This window comes from Bombus vosnesenskii, unplaced genomic scaffold (assembly GCF_011952255.1).
Source record: "Bombus vosnesenskii isolate JDL3184/JDL3185 unplaced genomic scaffold, Bvos_JDL3184-5_v1.1 scf7180000013315, whole genome shotgun sequence".
Classification (NCBI taxonomy): Eukaryota; Metazoa; Arthropoda; class Insecta; order Hymenoptera; family Apidae; genus Bombus; species Bombus vosnesenskii.
This window is the reverse complement of record NW_022882961.1, coordinates 1,464,245-1,480,888: the sequence shown is the minus strand read 5'-3', so window position 1 is coordinate 1,480,888 and position 16,644 is coordinate 1,464,245. Positions and strand designations below refer to the sequence as shown.

Below are 16,644 nucleotides of genomic sequence, written 5' to 3'. Positions count from 1 at the left end.
TTTCGAAGAAAGTTCGTAACTTCGGCAAAGATTTGCAACGTATCGATCTCGCGAGCGTTGTCACGGCGCTGTTCGAAACGAAGCGAGAGGAACTTGAGAACGTTATTTGAAAACGAATCTGTGCAACTATTCGTTTTTCAACTCGGGCATCGTTATACGACGCGCAAAATCACGGCACAATTTATTACATAAGCGACATTGTATATCCAGCGTAACCTGAAATCTGCGAAATTATAGAGAAGTAATAATTCCATGAGTTTAGCTGTGTTATCGAGCTGTGCAAAAAATATCAGTATCAATAAAGACGGATGTTATAATGTTCTCTGTATTTTTTTATTTTTTTTTTTAATTTTTTCTTCTTTTTTCGTAATTTTATTTTTCCCCGACTCTTAACAAGATGATCCGAAAACAAATCCAACAATATCAACGTTAATCCGAAATACCAGTTTCACAGCAAAAGTCGCAAACTAATAGTACATGATAAATTGCTTGGAGCATTTGTTATTACGAGCTACGATTATACATAGTACTTTAATTAATGTCTAAAGAGTTAATTGTAATGATATGGTCTTACTGTAATAATAATTAAATTAAACTACCTAATTCGTCATCCAATTTTACAGACTTCTTTTTAACGTGATTATTAATGAAGTAATTAATAACTAACCGCCTTCTTTTTTGGACGTACTGTCCCCTTAGTAGAGAAAAGAAATAACATCTTTTATATTCTTCGATACAAAAATACTACTGGGCAACGATAAATAAGTATAACTAATAAGTTAATAAACTTGATGATTTTCGCACAATACAATTACATATAATATAAATAAATATAGGCACGCGATAACAAACACAGATCAAATTTGGTAAACAATTTTCACATGCATGCTCTAAAAATGTAAAGCTAGTTCCGAGCAATGTAACTTGGACGTATATTTCTTTGCTTAATATTCTTTCTAATTTCCCTCGAAAATATTTCTATCGTCGACTACATGATTAACGTGTAACGACATAACTTCGTTAGAAATATTGTTGCCGCAAAACACATAATTGCTTATTCCGACGCTACCGATGAAACTCGAATAATTAATTATTTATTATATAATTACTTCATCGACTAATAGAATAATATATCACAAAAAAGACATGAAAATCTTACGGCCGTTTTTGCCAATCAATGCGACCTTCGGCTAGAGTCTATTAATGATATTTTAATACTTGTTCGGTACTTCGTGTACTGCGCTTTCACGAATTACAAACTTAAAGCAATAAATGTTCGCGCAGGTAACGCTTAATACGACCAAGCTACTAGTATTTATAGATTTTTGTTGGAAAAATTGAACAAAAACTCATAACTTAAAACAAGGGATAATCGTATTGGCGAACTTACAAACCATTGTTCGATGCTTGAATTATAAGCGAACTTCGTAGCATCGTGATACTACAATTTTCAGTTCCGAGCCTCGAGAAACCGAAGGTCCACCTTCGTTCGTCTTCGTTCAAATATAATTACGGGTGGATTTTCAACAATAACTTGCAGATCATTTTGCACGGTTCCCATATAGTAGAATTATTGATAGGATAAAAATAAAAAATCGTCATTGTGTACTTCCCCGATTGATCGATCTATATGAGCGGAACAGATACATATATACGTAAGTAGATTTATATTTCAGACGTACATATTTATATATCTGATCGGATAGTACTGTGTTCAATGCGTGAAATTCCCATAAAAATAATCAAAACTTCCCTGCTTAAATATCGTACAGTACTGAACGATAATCAATCACCTTAGATTAATCCGATCAATCGAACTTGAATTATTAGAAATCTTCGCGAACAGAACATTTGTTTCGTTTAAACAAAAAGGTTCTCATTATTCTTACGGCACTTCAAGGATTATACTCTTAATGTTACTAACGTTATCTCCCTCTTCGATATCCTTAGGATAAACCATTCGGCTTCTGCTGCCTCAAAAATCACGCGAAATTCACTTCGAATAAAGTTTAAAAACATTAACGATAGTTATACATCTATTTCTATAATTATTATCTGCCGAGGCTTCTCTCGTTGTTGAACAAGCGAATCGTTCGGAACGGAAGTGCAGAAGATCGCAAAGCCTATCGATGGAAAGCAATTTGAACAAGGCGACAAGGAAAAAATAGAGAGACCGTAACGACGAATGTGGTGTTCCCAGCGATAGATTGGTTCCGAACAATTCGCTGTTCCATCGGTTAACACGACGAACAGGCCAAGATGCTTTAAAGGTTCATCAGTGTATTTACCGGTTTTAAAGACGCTAAAATTATTCATATATAATCGTTTCGTTCTTATTATCTGTATCTTCTTTAACAATGTCACTGAGTATTATCTTTCTTTGCTCACCTGCTATGGCGTTCTACCCATGTCTTTCTTTAACTCTTAACGTTTCTCTTAAGTCTTATTTATATTTGTGGGATCTTGACGCTTCTTGTTTCTTCCATCGCTAAATCATCGTTACCTTAAGTTTTATCTTTAGACAAACGTTTACACACGTTACGAATGTTGTCGTCGTATAATGAAGGATAATGAAGTGTATTTGTTTGCGAATTTAACGATGATTTCAATGTCTAAGCACAGCTACGATTTTTAAGTTGGATCGCGTCTCGTTTACAATCTCTGGTATACGTATATTCACCATTTGTACACTACCGGCGCGCGATTACACGAGATCGGATCGAAAACAATTTTTACTTTATACTTCTGCTTCTTTAATAGTAAAAATATAGCTTCGGGAAAAAGTAATCTGTGCTATCGTTCGAACCACTATTACGCTTACTTTACACACATGATAACATGAACTGGATGTTGGGAAAATCTCTACTTCGTTATCAAGTACATACAACCGTATACGTAGATGAAAACGGGCTGGAAAAAATGTAAAAAAAAAAAGTGAAAAAATGCGCACAGAGTATAAAGAAAACTAACCCTTAAAAGATAATACTTGTTGGTTAAGTTCATATACTCGTAAGGATTCAACGAACGAAAGTTGGCGATACTTATTAGGCTAGTAGAAAGGAACGTCTCGTAATTCAATGATTCTCCCGATCGAGACCCAAAGATACGTTATACACGATGAACGATAGGCCAAAGAATAGGTTCATCTATTCATCTGGTGTTTTAGCATGATACTATAGCAACAATATCTTACATAGAAAGTAATGCGATCGCTTAGTATTCTTCCCTTTCTAACTAAAGTAGCGCAATCTACGATAGAAGTGTTATTAGCTAGAGATACAACGATACGTTTACACCCATCTGATGCTGATGTTTGCTCTTTTGTTTAGAACAAAAGGAAAATGTTAATTTTCTAGTAGTACTTTTCGTATTTGCAATACTATTAAAAGATCGTACACTAATACGTAACAGATGCACTGTGTTCATAGCATCGTGAAACTAATCAAACAGGAGTCTGGTGTGATTAGGGTGTCCCGTTAATTTTTTAATCGTCTTAGAAAAGTAATCCTAATCAAAAAGTTCTTGCTACAAAGATAAGTGAAATGTGTCCGATGAGACGATACCTTTGCTATTATGCACCATACACGTTTTTTAACGCCGCACGTTACCTCATTCTCCTGGATCGTCCCACTTTGCTTCTTCGGCTATTCGGTCAAAACAATCTGACAGGAACGTGTACTGCAAATAAAACGTAATATGTTCGATCGTAAATATGCAAAATAGTTTGATTAAATCGTAACGATACAACACGAAAAAAGAAATGGAAAAGACAGATCATGAATAATGTAACAGCATCCTCTCACAACATATCACCTATACATAGCGAGTAAACAGATTATTAACTATTGTATTATCATACAACATCCAGGTAAAAATAGAAAATAAAGAACGACTCGTAAAACAGCATTGCTCTGCTATCAAAAGAAATGACTGCAATCAATGTACAGTAACACATTGCAGCAAGTTATTGAAATTCATCTTTTGAATAAGAAAAAAGGGGGAACTCACTACTTACATAAGGTGTGAAAAGTTTTAGCCAACGCGGTGGACGGTTGTCTTGGCGCGTGTATTGAAAGCAGAACGCCATTCCTTCTTCGTCTACCTCCCATCGAGTAATGGTGTTCCAGTGAAATTCAACGACTTGAGATTCCAAAGTGCCGTCCTCCTTCGCTGCGTGTAGCTTAAATGCCGGTGTTCCAACAGCGGGAACAACGTGTCCTTCCTTTCGTGAGTCGCACGCGCAATGAGGGAACACGATATCGCCGTAACCGCTCAATTCTTTCGCTAGTTTTAGGTACTACAAACAAAAGAATAAAAAGAGAATGTGAATACAAGACTTTTGAAACTGACGAGGGTACAGCACATATTACATAGAAATAAAAAATCGCTCGTACCTCGTGTTTCCTCGACGCGTCTTGCAATGCTTTCAACTGATACAATCTCTCGCCGGCCGAAATGTGTCCTCTGTTAACTTCGTCCACAGTTTGCCAGAAGGTCCAGGTTAATGCTTGCTCGCTGAGTGGTCTATTTACATTGAAAAGCCACCTTCTTATCGCTAAACACGTCACACTGGCGGTCGAGTAATTTTGAACGTACAAGGTATGAGGATGTTCATGGGGTTGCAGCTTTCTTTCTGCAAAACAAACGGTATTCTATTAAAACGAATGACATCTCTGGATATATTACAGTAGTTAACAATAGATCTTGCCACACATCCATATTTTCCAATGAAGCGCTTTTTATCAGATTCTACACTTCATTTTTAATATAATTATATATTCGTTTAATATATCCCTTTCATATATCTACTCTGATCTAATTAATTATCATGTAAATATTATAATAAATACAATCGTGTGTCAATACTTTTTTGTAACCACTGTATTAAATAATTCGATCTACTGAATTTACTTCCAAATTACGTACCGAAATTATATTCCACGATCTCGAAAAGATAAAAGTATCTCGCGGTTTCCGCGTCTAGTCCCACTCTACTGCAAACTGCATCGTATACGTCACTGACGGAGGCAGCTTTAGCCACAGTTATGGTAACAACCTCGCGATCCGGCAATAGTACTTTTAAATCGACAGCTGGACCTTGATCTCCATCCTCTTCGAGTCTATCGGCCAAGAATTCTTGCATGATATCGCTTTCGGCAATTACGCGCACGGCGCAAACCTTCTCCAAATACTGTTCTAATCCGCGCCTTCTCGCGTCCAGTTGAAGCTCGCTCAATCTACGCACAAATATGACAATATTTACATATAAAAATACATCAGACGCACGGGTCGAGCTGAAAAATTCGGAATTTGATGTGGATATCATACTGAAATGGCCATTTTCCTGGTAGCTTAGGGAAGTTAAAACCGATAAATTCCTTCTTCAGTGCCATATGCAGCGCAGCGAATTCTCGATAGCGTCGAGAGCACAAATGTCTGCCTGCCATGTGAACGTTGAAAACCACATAACGCTCGTGCTTCCTCTCACGGACGTGATAATCCGGCACGCTGATAGGTAGAGATCGCTTCTCGCTGTAGTCCACCGATGCATAACTAGGAGAAAGCGTAATCGACCAATATAAATGCGCGGAAAGTGAAAACAAGGAATCATTTAATACGCTTGAAAATCTATCGCAAGATCTTTAAACGCTCCAAAAGTCTCGAAATCTTGAAACTCATTGACATACAACATTTTTTCGCAACGGACGATCCCATCGCCTGATAGATGACTGTGCACGTCAATAGATCGGAAACTTAAGAATCCATCTTTAAGAGATCTTAGAAGATTTTAAGCACCTAAGTCTCTTTAAAATTTGAATATCTTATCTCTCAAAGAGACTATCACGATAGATCGTAAGGCAACTTGCGTACCTTAAATCTTCGAAAGGTTCTAACTTTTCCGCTTCCTGCGGCGTAACGGAGATAACAGTCAGCGTTAAGACATCACCCCCTGACTTGATCAAATCCACCACTTGCTTGTGGGTGGCTCCCTCGACGTTCACATTGTTTCTGTAACAAGACCATGTCTTTATCTTCCAAAAAGTACATCTACAAATCATTTCACACATCTTTCTTTTACCCTGCCGTGATTGCTTTGAACCGCGAGTCAAGATTCGGTCCGCGACGTCCACGATTTTCCATCCACTCGCATTGAACTGCAGTGACATAACACGTCAACATTTTATAGTTTTATCACCACGATATCGAGAAAAAGTTGTCAACTGTTGCAAAATCAAAGCAGTGACTTGTTAGGCTCTGTTCGGACTACACTCGAAGCTACACAGCGAGGAAAGAAAGCAAATGTTGCAGTTTCTTTCCTTCTTTCTTTCTCTGCCCAGTCGCGATTCCGTGGCTAGTTTTGACTTTCACAACTAAAAGAAACACAGGAGGAAAGGAAGGAGGAAAACAGGTGACCAGCCTTGGTCGAACGTCGAATTCCACGCGTGAAAGGACGACTGTTATTGGTCGCGAGAGGAGGCACGACTCTGCGATCGATTTGCGATCTACACTCCAACTAAGCATAAACAGTGCATTTTATACTTATCCCTATCGACCTCGTATCCCCCCTCCCCCCCTTCACCTTAACTTTATTTTATTATCTTTGATTCTGTAGCGAACTGGGTTGACCAGATAATGCCACGCGTTGTAAACGAAAAAAAATTACTATGCTTCTGATTATTAATACTCTTGTCGTATACGATGACTTTTCATCGAGGATCAATTTATGCAGCGATCGGCGAAAGTATTTAAATATTTTCAATGGAAAACTGTTATGCATATATTGCGTTGAGAATCGAGAGTATAATTGTTAAGCTCAAGTTTTATCAATTTATTGCGAAAGATAAACTTTCTTCGCAACTTTCCTGCCATGGGCTGTTAATAGACTCGTACGACAATGCGAGTATATTTAATGAGAGTTGCTATTTTTACAGCAAACCGTTTTTCAGGTGTTCTGCGCGTCCGTCCCGGATAAGTATCGGAGCAACAGAAAATCGCCTCGCTTCTCTTACGATTTAGAACAATGTAATTTGACCTGAACAGACTGTAATGAAATCAATGAAGGATAAGGGCGACTATTATTGGTCAAAGATAAAAATAGAACTATCGAAACTGATTTTTAAATGTTTTATAAGTCTAATGACAATTTAATGTTCTCGTCAAGATCGGTGCTTGAAGAGAAAGAGAAGAAAAGAAGGGAGAAGAACAGAAGATAAGGAAATGGATTTACCGAGATATATGGGTCTCGATAATACTATCGTTTGTTTCTTTATCGCGTGCTACTTTTCCTACGACGCAGTCTGGTCGAAAGAGGATACCAATCATGTAAAAATGTACGTAATCATATAATATATAATTGGCAAGAATTACATAAACGTAAACTGCGGAACTCTTTGCTTTTTCTTTCCAGTTTAATCTCGCAAACGACCGAATACTTCAGGCGTGCTGAAAACGCTCCAAGATAGGATTTAATATACTCATCGTTGATTGATAACTGACGAAGTTTACAATTATCAACACGCGATACTATCTGCATTGCATCCACTGTTAATCGTACGTTGACCTTATCCAAAAGAAAAATAAATCCTACAGATTTGATCACCAATTCAATTCTACTCGTTTCCATCAAAGGCTTTCAGTTCTCCAGGCTTTAATCGACACAGTCGCGGACGTAATTGAAGGGAAAGCTAAGCAAGCAAATAGCGATGAATTCGCTGAATGAACGATAACACGGTAGTACTCGGTGTTTGTCCGAGTGTCGCAGAATCGATCATTCGTCGAGAAAAAAAATTACATACACGTAACGTGTTGCAATTTTTTTTAAAAATATCGATAAAATTCCTTTATCGAGTGTTCTTGTTATTAATCGTCATTACGATCACGTTATTTTTCCATAATATTTTTCGCACTTAGCGCAAGATGTAACGTAGAAAAGAGGTCATATACATATATCTGAATGCCAAGCGTATTTACATTTATCGGTATGTCAACCAAACGATACATTTCAACAGGAGCGAGATAATCTGCTATTACGATGAAAATGTGAACTAGTTATCTATTAGTAAGTTACCAAACACAATGTCATGAAAGAGTAACAGCACGGACGAAGTATGCATAACGTACGGTTAATATACATCATGATGAAACTTCGTATTTCATCGATTTAGAACGATGAATTCGAGGAATTGTATTTGTGGCAATAGCTAGGCTGCGGATGTTTATGCATTTCTGAACAATTTTAAGATGTACAAATCTTTAGACTGTATGTAAAAATGATATATAACGTATTCAAAGCATAGTGTTTCATATAACGTTTAGCATTTGAAACAAATTATCACATAGATTTTACTTTTTCAGGTAGTAATGTAACCAAATTTGCATAAACACTCGTAGTCTGGTAATCACTGAAGTTACGAAATATGTAGTGCCGCATCGCGTGAAATAAATCATTCATCAATGATCATTATTTGCATTCTTGTGCATACAATTACGTCTGCGTAAAATTAACCCGTACATAATACATTAAACAGACATTAATAAATAACTTTACGCAGTTATTAAAAAGTTTCGAGAAAATTCAACGTTATGTTTATTTATGAATTTCTTATTCTTCGAATTTACAAAACCAAGAATGACATCTTGGTCTTCTTTATTAAATTAAGCTTAGATATTAGTAATACGATAACTACAAACATTAGCCTATAGACTAATTGAATAAACCATGTAGCGTTTCTTCATACCAGTTCATTCATATAATTACTCAGCTATTCCAATGAAACTGGTCCAGGTGCAACTAGTAAAACAGATTGCAGATATAAACGGTATCAGATGGATCAATGGCAATAATAAGATTGTACGTGATGAGATACAGGAACTGAAGAAATATTTTTCCCGCCGACTCTCTTGAACCGCATCTGAATATTAAAAAATAAATATTGCTTATTGAAAATTAAAAGATAAATATTAAAAAATAAATATAAAAAATAAATAAAAAAAAATAAACTATATAGATAAATAAAGTATATATAAACTTCCTATGTTGAACGATTAGGAAATTCTTCGATTCGATTAGAAATTAGCTAATTCTTTACAGATTAGATGATATCGTTATTTCTTACTCGTATCCACCTTAACAACTGATACGGAATTATCTCTAACATCCTACTCTTTCGTCTACATTTTCTGGTATTACTTCCAAGTTTCGTTTAAAGCTTAGCGATTTTCTTCTTTTTTTTCTGAGGCACATAATCGCGTCGAAGAAACACCCGTTTCACTCTAATTTAATATCGCGTCCTTGGCGGCTGAAAAGTCCATCCACGAGATCGCCACGCGTACGTGTAACCACTTGTTAGAAGCCGTACAAGGGACAAACCTTCTGCAAGCTTCGATGCTTGATGAAGCTAGCGTATCGAAGAGAAGAATCAAATTTCTAAGTCGACCTTGTCTCAATTTTACGTTAATTATAGTATTTTGCCAAGCGAACATATTAACTCTTTATGTTATCGAGTTGCTTTCTACAGAATTTGCTTTCTACTCTAATTACCATCGTCAGCGTGTGTGTAAATAATAAAAAAAAAAAAAGTTACTGTAAATAGTAGATATAGGTACTTACTTACGTGATTAACGTCTGATTTCTCGAGTTGGTTCAACCAAGTACACTGACCTATTGCGCTTACTCAAGATAACGAATTAACTAATAAACCTTGATACATTTTTCCCTGGGAACAATGTCTTCTGTTAATCTTCCTTGGACAAAAAAACAAAGCCACAAAGCAAACTGTTTACGTCTGGGAATAGCCTGCTTATACAAGTTTTGTTTTCATAACGATAGTTATACACAGTGACTCGTGTGAATATTTCAACATCTATAGGAATGTTTTACAAATGCATTATATACGTTACGCGAAACATTTTGAAATTTCATTAACGCTATAGTGAGACACGAATGTCATGATTACAGTGATACAGACATGATACAATTTGACACAAATCTGGAAGTGTACAAGAAAGCTAGAAAATATTTTTTGCAAGTATATATCGCAAGTAGACATTTAATAATTATCGAGTATTTGATAGAACCGTTTTTAACACTTATTATGTATATCGTGAATCGTATTTTCCTATTCGTTTTCAATGACGCCCTACGCGAATAAAATTAACAAACCAACAAGTTTACAGTACCATTAGACGATCATTATAGAATGGTTAGAATCCACGTATGTATTACCATATGTCTGTTCTTTTTTGCCTTGACATTACGCTTTATACCGATAATAATTATGCAACAGGCGGTAAATTTATTTGTCAGTCAGTAAAATGTTTTTAAGTATATCTTGCAGCTGATAATACATCTAAGTCCGTCCGCAAGTTAAATGACATATGCTTCGAACGGAACTTAAATTTATTTTTTCCATTCTAATTGTATCGCAACAACAGCTGTTACGCCTAAAACTGTTTTAAAACGTTCATTGGACTTGTGGTAAATAAGGATATTACGAATTATACGCCAGAGAAAGAATTTAAAAAGCCATGCTCAATACTAAGTAGCTTTCCTATTGATACATCGATCACATAAAAATCAGAGATTGCACTTCCATTTCATAAATGGGGAATAACACTGAAAACAAAAAGATTAGAGTAGGAATTCCCGAAGAAATGGGAAAGAAAATTAACTTCATCCCAGTTAATGTATCACGATGTTTAAATTGATAAATTATCGCGCGCTTCGTTGAAATTCCAATTGCAAAGGCGATTACCGATCTTGCGAAATCAACAGCGAAAGATCGGGCCGATAATGATACTGTTGCGTTTTCTAACGCAGAAAAAGATAAGAAAAACACCAGGTCGGAAGTACCAGGAAATGGAGGGGAGGTGGAGAAGAAAAGGCTGTCGACATGATACGTTCTCATATTTTGTTCGCGCGAATTTAAAACGATCGACCGAAAACAGAGAAATATTAGTCAAATATTAATCGCTATCTAGATTACAGCAAATACGCGCAAACATTTACTTTATTATTACAAAATATAAAAATAATAAAGTTGGAATGCAAAAATCGTCTTTGGATCCTGTTGCGATCCTCAAGTTTTTATATTTCAATTTTGCTCTCATTGCAGCAAACAAAAAGTATATTTTGTAATGGCTTAAGAAGATTTCAACGTAACATTTTTAAATGAGATATCATGCACACCAATAAGATCTTTTTCATATTTTGTTAAAACCTGAGATATTTTTCAATGTTAGAAAAGTACAAGTGGATCGAAAATGGTCGAAACAATGCAGCTGGATTAATGCCATGAGGTACATAAGAAGCTTCATTCAATTTAAATTCGTCTGGCTGATTAAGCAGCAGAGACTACTGTATCAAAACATATTTCCGTTATAAACAAGAGCGAAAGCGACGAAATAAATATCATTCCGAATTTTATTACATGTTGGTTATTGTTGGTTATTCAACAGTGTTTAATTACCTCGTACAGGTATAATTAGCATAATGACCGGTTTGAAGTAAGGCCAAAGAATAGTTTCAGTCAAGAGTCAAATGGGCAAACTTTTTCAACGATTCGAATCGACTTTTCGAAACGTCAAAACGCGCGATCGAAACTTGAGTAGTTTTGAATAACTTTGATCGCGACAATTACATAGTATCGCGTCGATAAAGCAGCTTTTCATTTAGAAAGTCGTCATTCCTCGATATAAATCGGAGATCTACACATGAGACTAGCATAAATCAGGAGAATAAATGCTATGATGTTTTTGATTTGCAAACTCGACACTGTATCATATTCCCTTCAAGGTGGAAACGTATTACTGTTTTATACTACATTCTTTCTTATAAAAATACAAACAAAAGAACTTACTTACGAAGTAGAAGGCGTGTATGTTTGTCTGTACCGTTATTTCAGTTACATCGTTACGACAATTACGTTTCTAATCGAATAATATATTTTGATGCTTGAGAATTAAAATGGAAAACTCTCGATTGATCGGTATAGATTTTCCTTTCCAAAAGCGTCTGCTATACAAATCTTCTAAATATCTTCTAAAATATATGTCTATGTAGATAATACTGACCGTTAACAAAAGGATATACAGCGAAAAGATCGAAAATCGAGTGAAACAAAAGCAGAATTAAATGTTCACTTCCTGATAGAATGGTAGGATCAGGTGAAATGTAAACCTAACTCAGAAACCATCTTCTGTACTGGGAGAGATTACGTCTAACCAGTGAAATTGATTAAAACGAGCGGTATCGATAAAGCTTAAAGCAAACAGCAATTCGGCTGTTCAATCTATGCGGTTAACAATTTTCGGGTAGCCCGCTACAATTCGCACACAGTGGATACAACGAGTGGCTGTATGCGATCTTTATCCTGTAAATATCCAATAAGAAATACTCTTACTTCTCAGACGAGGTAAAAGTCGGTACTCGTTTGACAGGTAAACGTAGAATGATCAGATCGTAAGCTAAAGAGCGCAAAGAAACAAAATGATCGGAGAACTTCGAAAAGAAAACAAACGAAGCGAGAGAGTGGATTACTCACACTTCTAATATGCGATCGCCTTTTCGTACACCGGCTTTCTCAGCAGCGCCTCGAGGTAATACAGCGCTGACATGCTGAAGCGGCGCGTACAATTCTCCGTTGATGCTTCTGAGCTGTCCACCCTCGCTGACCTGACCGCGTACATTGAACCCAAAACCAGTCTCAGTTTTGTAAATGATGACGCATCTTGGCCCCTGTTCGATCGGATTTGTCTGGTTTACCGGGTGTTGAGGAACGCGCCCGTTGGTGATCATCGTCACGCTCGCGTTTCTCGTTACGTCCTCGTCCGCGGCTGACAAGCGCTGCACCTCCGACTCGCAGTCCGCCATCTTACTCTCTGACCGCCCATTGATCTTTCTCTCATACGAAAATCCGCCGCAAGACTGCGCCTGTGTAGCCCGTCTCGCGTTTCTCTTTCTGTTTCCCCCTCTCTAGACGTCTTTCTTTCTTCCATGTTAATGGGTTTAGTGGTCGGCCGCCAGAGGTCAGTCTTTTGAATCAGCTGTTACCGCCAACGTTAACACTCTCTTTCCGTTTGTGAAATGATGCTCTTACTTTCCTTTTTATCGTTTCCATTGTCATAAATACATAATAAGTGTGTTACGTTGTTTGTGTGTAAATCAAATCGTTGGATTAAGATGGATGTCATCTTGAAGAATCTTTACTTGTCTTTTGCTAACGCTGCTGGGATGATAATATTGGAAAACATAGAACCAGTGGACTCGTGATTTGAAATGGAGGACTAAGGTATGCAGTAATGTGTGTTATATGTTGGTTATCATAAATATTTTTTAATCGCAAATATGATATTTTAAAGTTATGATGAAAATTTAACCGTTATTTTTAAAAATTATGAGATGCTGCGCTGGTGCATCGGCGGCGCTGCACATGCGTAACGCTTTTAACCCCATTGCAAAATAACTACCATCTGATGTGATTTGAAATTTCAAATGGCGGATGTAAATTTGAATCTTGGGATTTTAGAAACCATAGAAACATAGAACACCATTTATGTTTGCAATATATTAAATAATTATTAGATACATTCATGTGCGATAGTTGTTTTAAAGTCATATGTACAATATTTCGTTCCCACTCTTAATTTAAATCTCTGTTGTTCGTAATATCTCAGTACGTTTTACCTTTATGCTTGAAACAAGAATTTCAATTTAATTACAGAGTAATCAGTTTTTCGATATCGATTCTTCCTTCCCCTTCATTTCTAACCTTTTTATTGTACAAAATCCGAGCGAATATCAATTTTTTGAATTATATTTCTAGAAAATGTATATCGTCAATGGAACTTCAGAGGTGCGGTTTAGAGAATCGTAGGACTCAAATAAATTACCAACGACGGTTGAAACAACGTTTTTACAGGAATGAGAATAATCGAACAAAGAGCAGAGAGAATACTGATCGCGCGAAAAGGGATAATGTTGAGAATATAAAATTATATAGGATCGTAATACTGTTGAATTGGTTAGTTTAATCTATCTGTACCCTTACTTTTTCGATAATGCGCAAGACAAAATTATTCTAAGGGGTTTAGAGCATACGTTACTCGCCCGAGTACCTTACAAAAAACTTTAGTACCTGTTCTGGTGGTTTCTTTCTATTTTTGCGCATTTATCTCCGGTTTACCGATACACGTCTGAGGATATTATGAAATAGACACACACAAATTACTACAAAATCACACGTTACATCCACACTTAATTAGAATGAAAGAGAGCGAGAGAGAAACGACGAAAACATCGGGTCGGAATTTTCTTTTGCATACGAAGAAAATGAGAACTCGATAAAACCTCCGTATTCACAGACTGCACTTGTTCGCAAATAAAAAACGAATAAGAAAGAGAGAAACTCTGTGTTGAACAAAATAAAAATGTACTTTTTGGCATTGTGTATAACCGTAATATGATGTTTTACACGTATACTTTGAATATTTTATTTTATTTTATTTTTTCTTCTTTTTTTTTTTGCTTTTTAATCTCAAAGGAACAAAAACGTGCTAAAAAATTTCGTGCTTTTTCTTAACTTAACGGATCGTTACGACTGACTCTTATTATGCAACTCTCTTTTCCTCCTTTCTTTACATTTCCAACTAGCAGGTTCTTAGAAAGTGAAACCCTGAGAACATGGAGGTTTAAGTGAACCTTAAGACTTCGTGATAGTATGTGCGTATTATGTACATCGTATGAATACTTTAAGATAATCTTTTTAATAAATATAATAGATAATATAAAAGGGCACTGTGAACTAATTACAAACGTTAGAGAAATATAATATAATATAATATAATAATAGCAGTAGTAGTGGTAATAATAGTAATAATAGTAATAGTAATAGTAATAATAATTATTATAATAATTAGTAATAATAAATATGATTGTATCGATAACATGCCCTTTTTAAGGTAACCCAAGAATAGGAGGAACGTGTATACATTAAAATTGTTCGAAACTTATTTAAGTCTGACTAAGCATTTAGTACAACAGCATTTTTTCCGTTTATATAAAATTCGAAGATATTCCTAACAAACGGTTCACTATCGATAGATCTGAGACGACGTATCGGTCGAAGTGACCCTACTAAATTTTGCGCATAATATACAGACTGTACAGAAAATACACGCATTGGGTTCTGGGCAAAGAATTTTCTCGGCAAAAAAAGATTCTCATTCCAATGAGTTCATTGGCATCGTCTAGTGCGTAATGGCAAATCAAATCGTATAAATTACAAGATAAGTCGAACGGTAAATCTAGATTCTAGATCATGAAATTTAAATAAAACGCAAAACTCATAGTTAAACGTTACGCTAACATGGCAGCGTTCTTATAAACAAAAACAATTATAAATCGTATATCGAGAGCGATCTAAATGGCTATCACATATTATATTCCGCGATGTAACAACAAATTCACCATGTCTCCGTTAAAATTCGTATCATACATTAAATTTAAGACGCAAGAAAAATTCATTGTAATATCAATTGCCTTTGTAACAACAATTTAGTATTACGATTTTCTTGCAACTATTATAATATACATTTAACAAATAGACGGTTAGACAGAGTGTTAGCTATAAATTGGACATCGATCGACATCGACATTCAGGATTTTTAAATCGTTTTAATAAGAAATTCTCAGATAAAACATCTATGCAAACACGGTCCCCAAACAGAATTTCTACTATTATTCTTGTTTTGATATAAGCGCGCTTCATTTCACAACGCACCTTTAAAAAACCTCTCAATGTTGCTTTTAACAAGTAAATGCTAAAAAATTCGTATTAAAAAGCGTTTGCATCTACAACAGCGCTTTTGGACACGCCCTCAAATTATATCAACATTCGCATACTTTCTTCGTGTAAATACATTTCGTTTTCCGGCCGATAAGATTACGTTGTTGATAAAGCTATGGCGAAATGAAAGTTAATGCAACCGTGTTGATCTATTGATTCCCCGATTAGTGAAATCAAAAATGTATATATCTTACGACACTTCGACAATATCAACCTAAATACTTAATGGCTCGAAACAAGTGGTCGATTCTCTAAAAATTTCAATTGTAAATCACACTGTTCTCTTTCTCTTATTCTCGTATTATACACGAAGGCTTTCGTGGAAGAGCGCGTTTTGAATTTGCTTGATATCTTTGTAGGATAAAAAATCCTACCGTTGCTAAAACGAAGCACGTTTGATTCTCGAGGTAAACTAGTTGTTCATTCGCCCCTTTTAAAGGTTCAACTTCGTACGACTTTCCTAAATTTTTTCAACGTTTCATCGAATTGGAAGTATTTTTAATCTATGCAATGATCCCTGTTTAACAATCCCTGTAAGAGAATCTTTTTAGAAAGTGTCAGCCAACTATATCCAGACGCGATTCAATTGTAATTGTTCTGAGACGGTGTAGGAGATAATCTTTGGTTACCCAAAAATGCCTATTAAATACGATCGTCGATTACTTAGTTCCTGTATGACGGAAGCCGTTGTAACACGTTATAATATATTTGTAGGTCTTTAAATCTTACATATCAGTGACCGATCGGCCGTTTAAATTATATCGTCCATAGTTTTGTGATTTTTCGCAACATTCATATC

General features: G+C 35.8%; 1 protein-coding gene and 1 long non-coding RNA gene across 3 annotated transcripts; one reads left to right on the top strand and one right to left on the bottom strand.

The window, feature by feature from the left end:
* Window positions 1-309: 309 nt before the first annotated feature.
* LOC117235305 (sorting nexin-27) lies at window positions 310-12,912 on the bottom strand. 2 transcript variants are annotated; one of them, XM_033497197.1, is made up of 7 exons: window positions 12,543-12,912; window positions 5,872-6,009; window positions 5,329-5,553; window positions 4,927-5,237; window positions 4,395-4,633; window positions 4,016-4,297; window positions 310-3,678 (listed from the first exon to the last, which is right to left on the bottom strand). In XM_033497197.1, exons 1-7 carry the CDS (start codon window positions 12,869-12,871, stop codon window positions 3,610-3,612), a joined length of 1,593 nt encoding a protein of 530 aa, XP_033353088.1. In that variant the 5' UTR covers window positions 12,872-12,912; the 3' UTR covers window positions 310-3,609. The 2 variants fall into 2 exon arrangements, with proteins under 2 accessions (XP_033353088.1, XP_033353089.1); XM_033497198.1 differs by lacking the exon at window positions 12,543-12,912 and adding an exon at window positions 6,080-6,546.
* On the top strand, window positions 7,168-7,603 carry LOC117235312. Its single transcript, XR_004493652.1, has 2 exons — window positions 7,168-7,331; window positions 7,409-7,603. It is a non-coding gene; the product is annotated as an uncharacterized LOC117235312 (long non-coding RNA).
* Window positions 12,913-16,644: the final 3,732 nt, after the last annotated feature.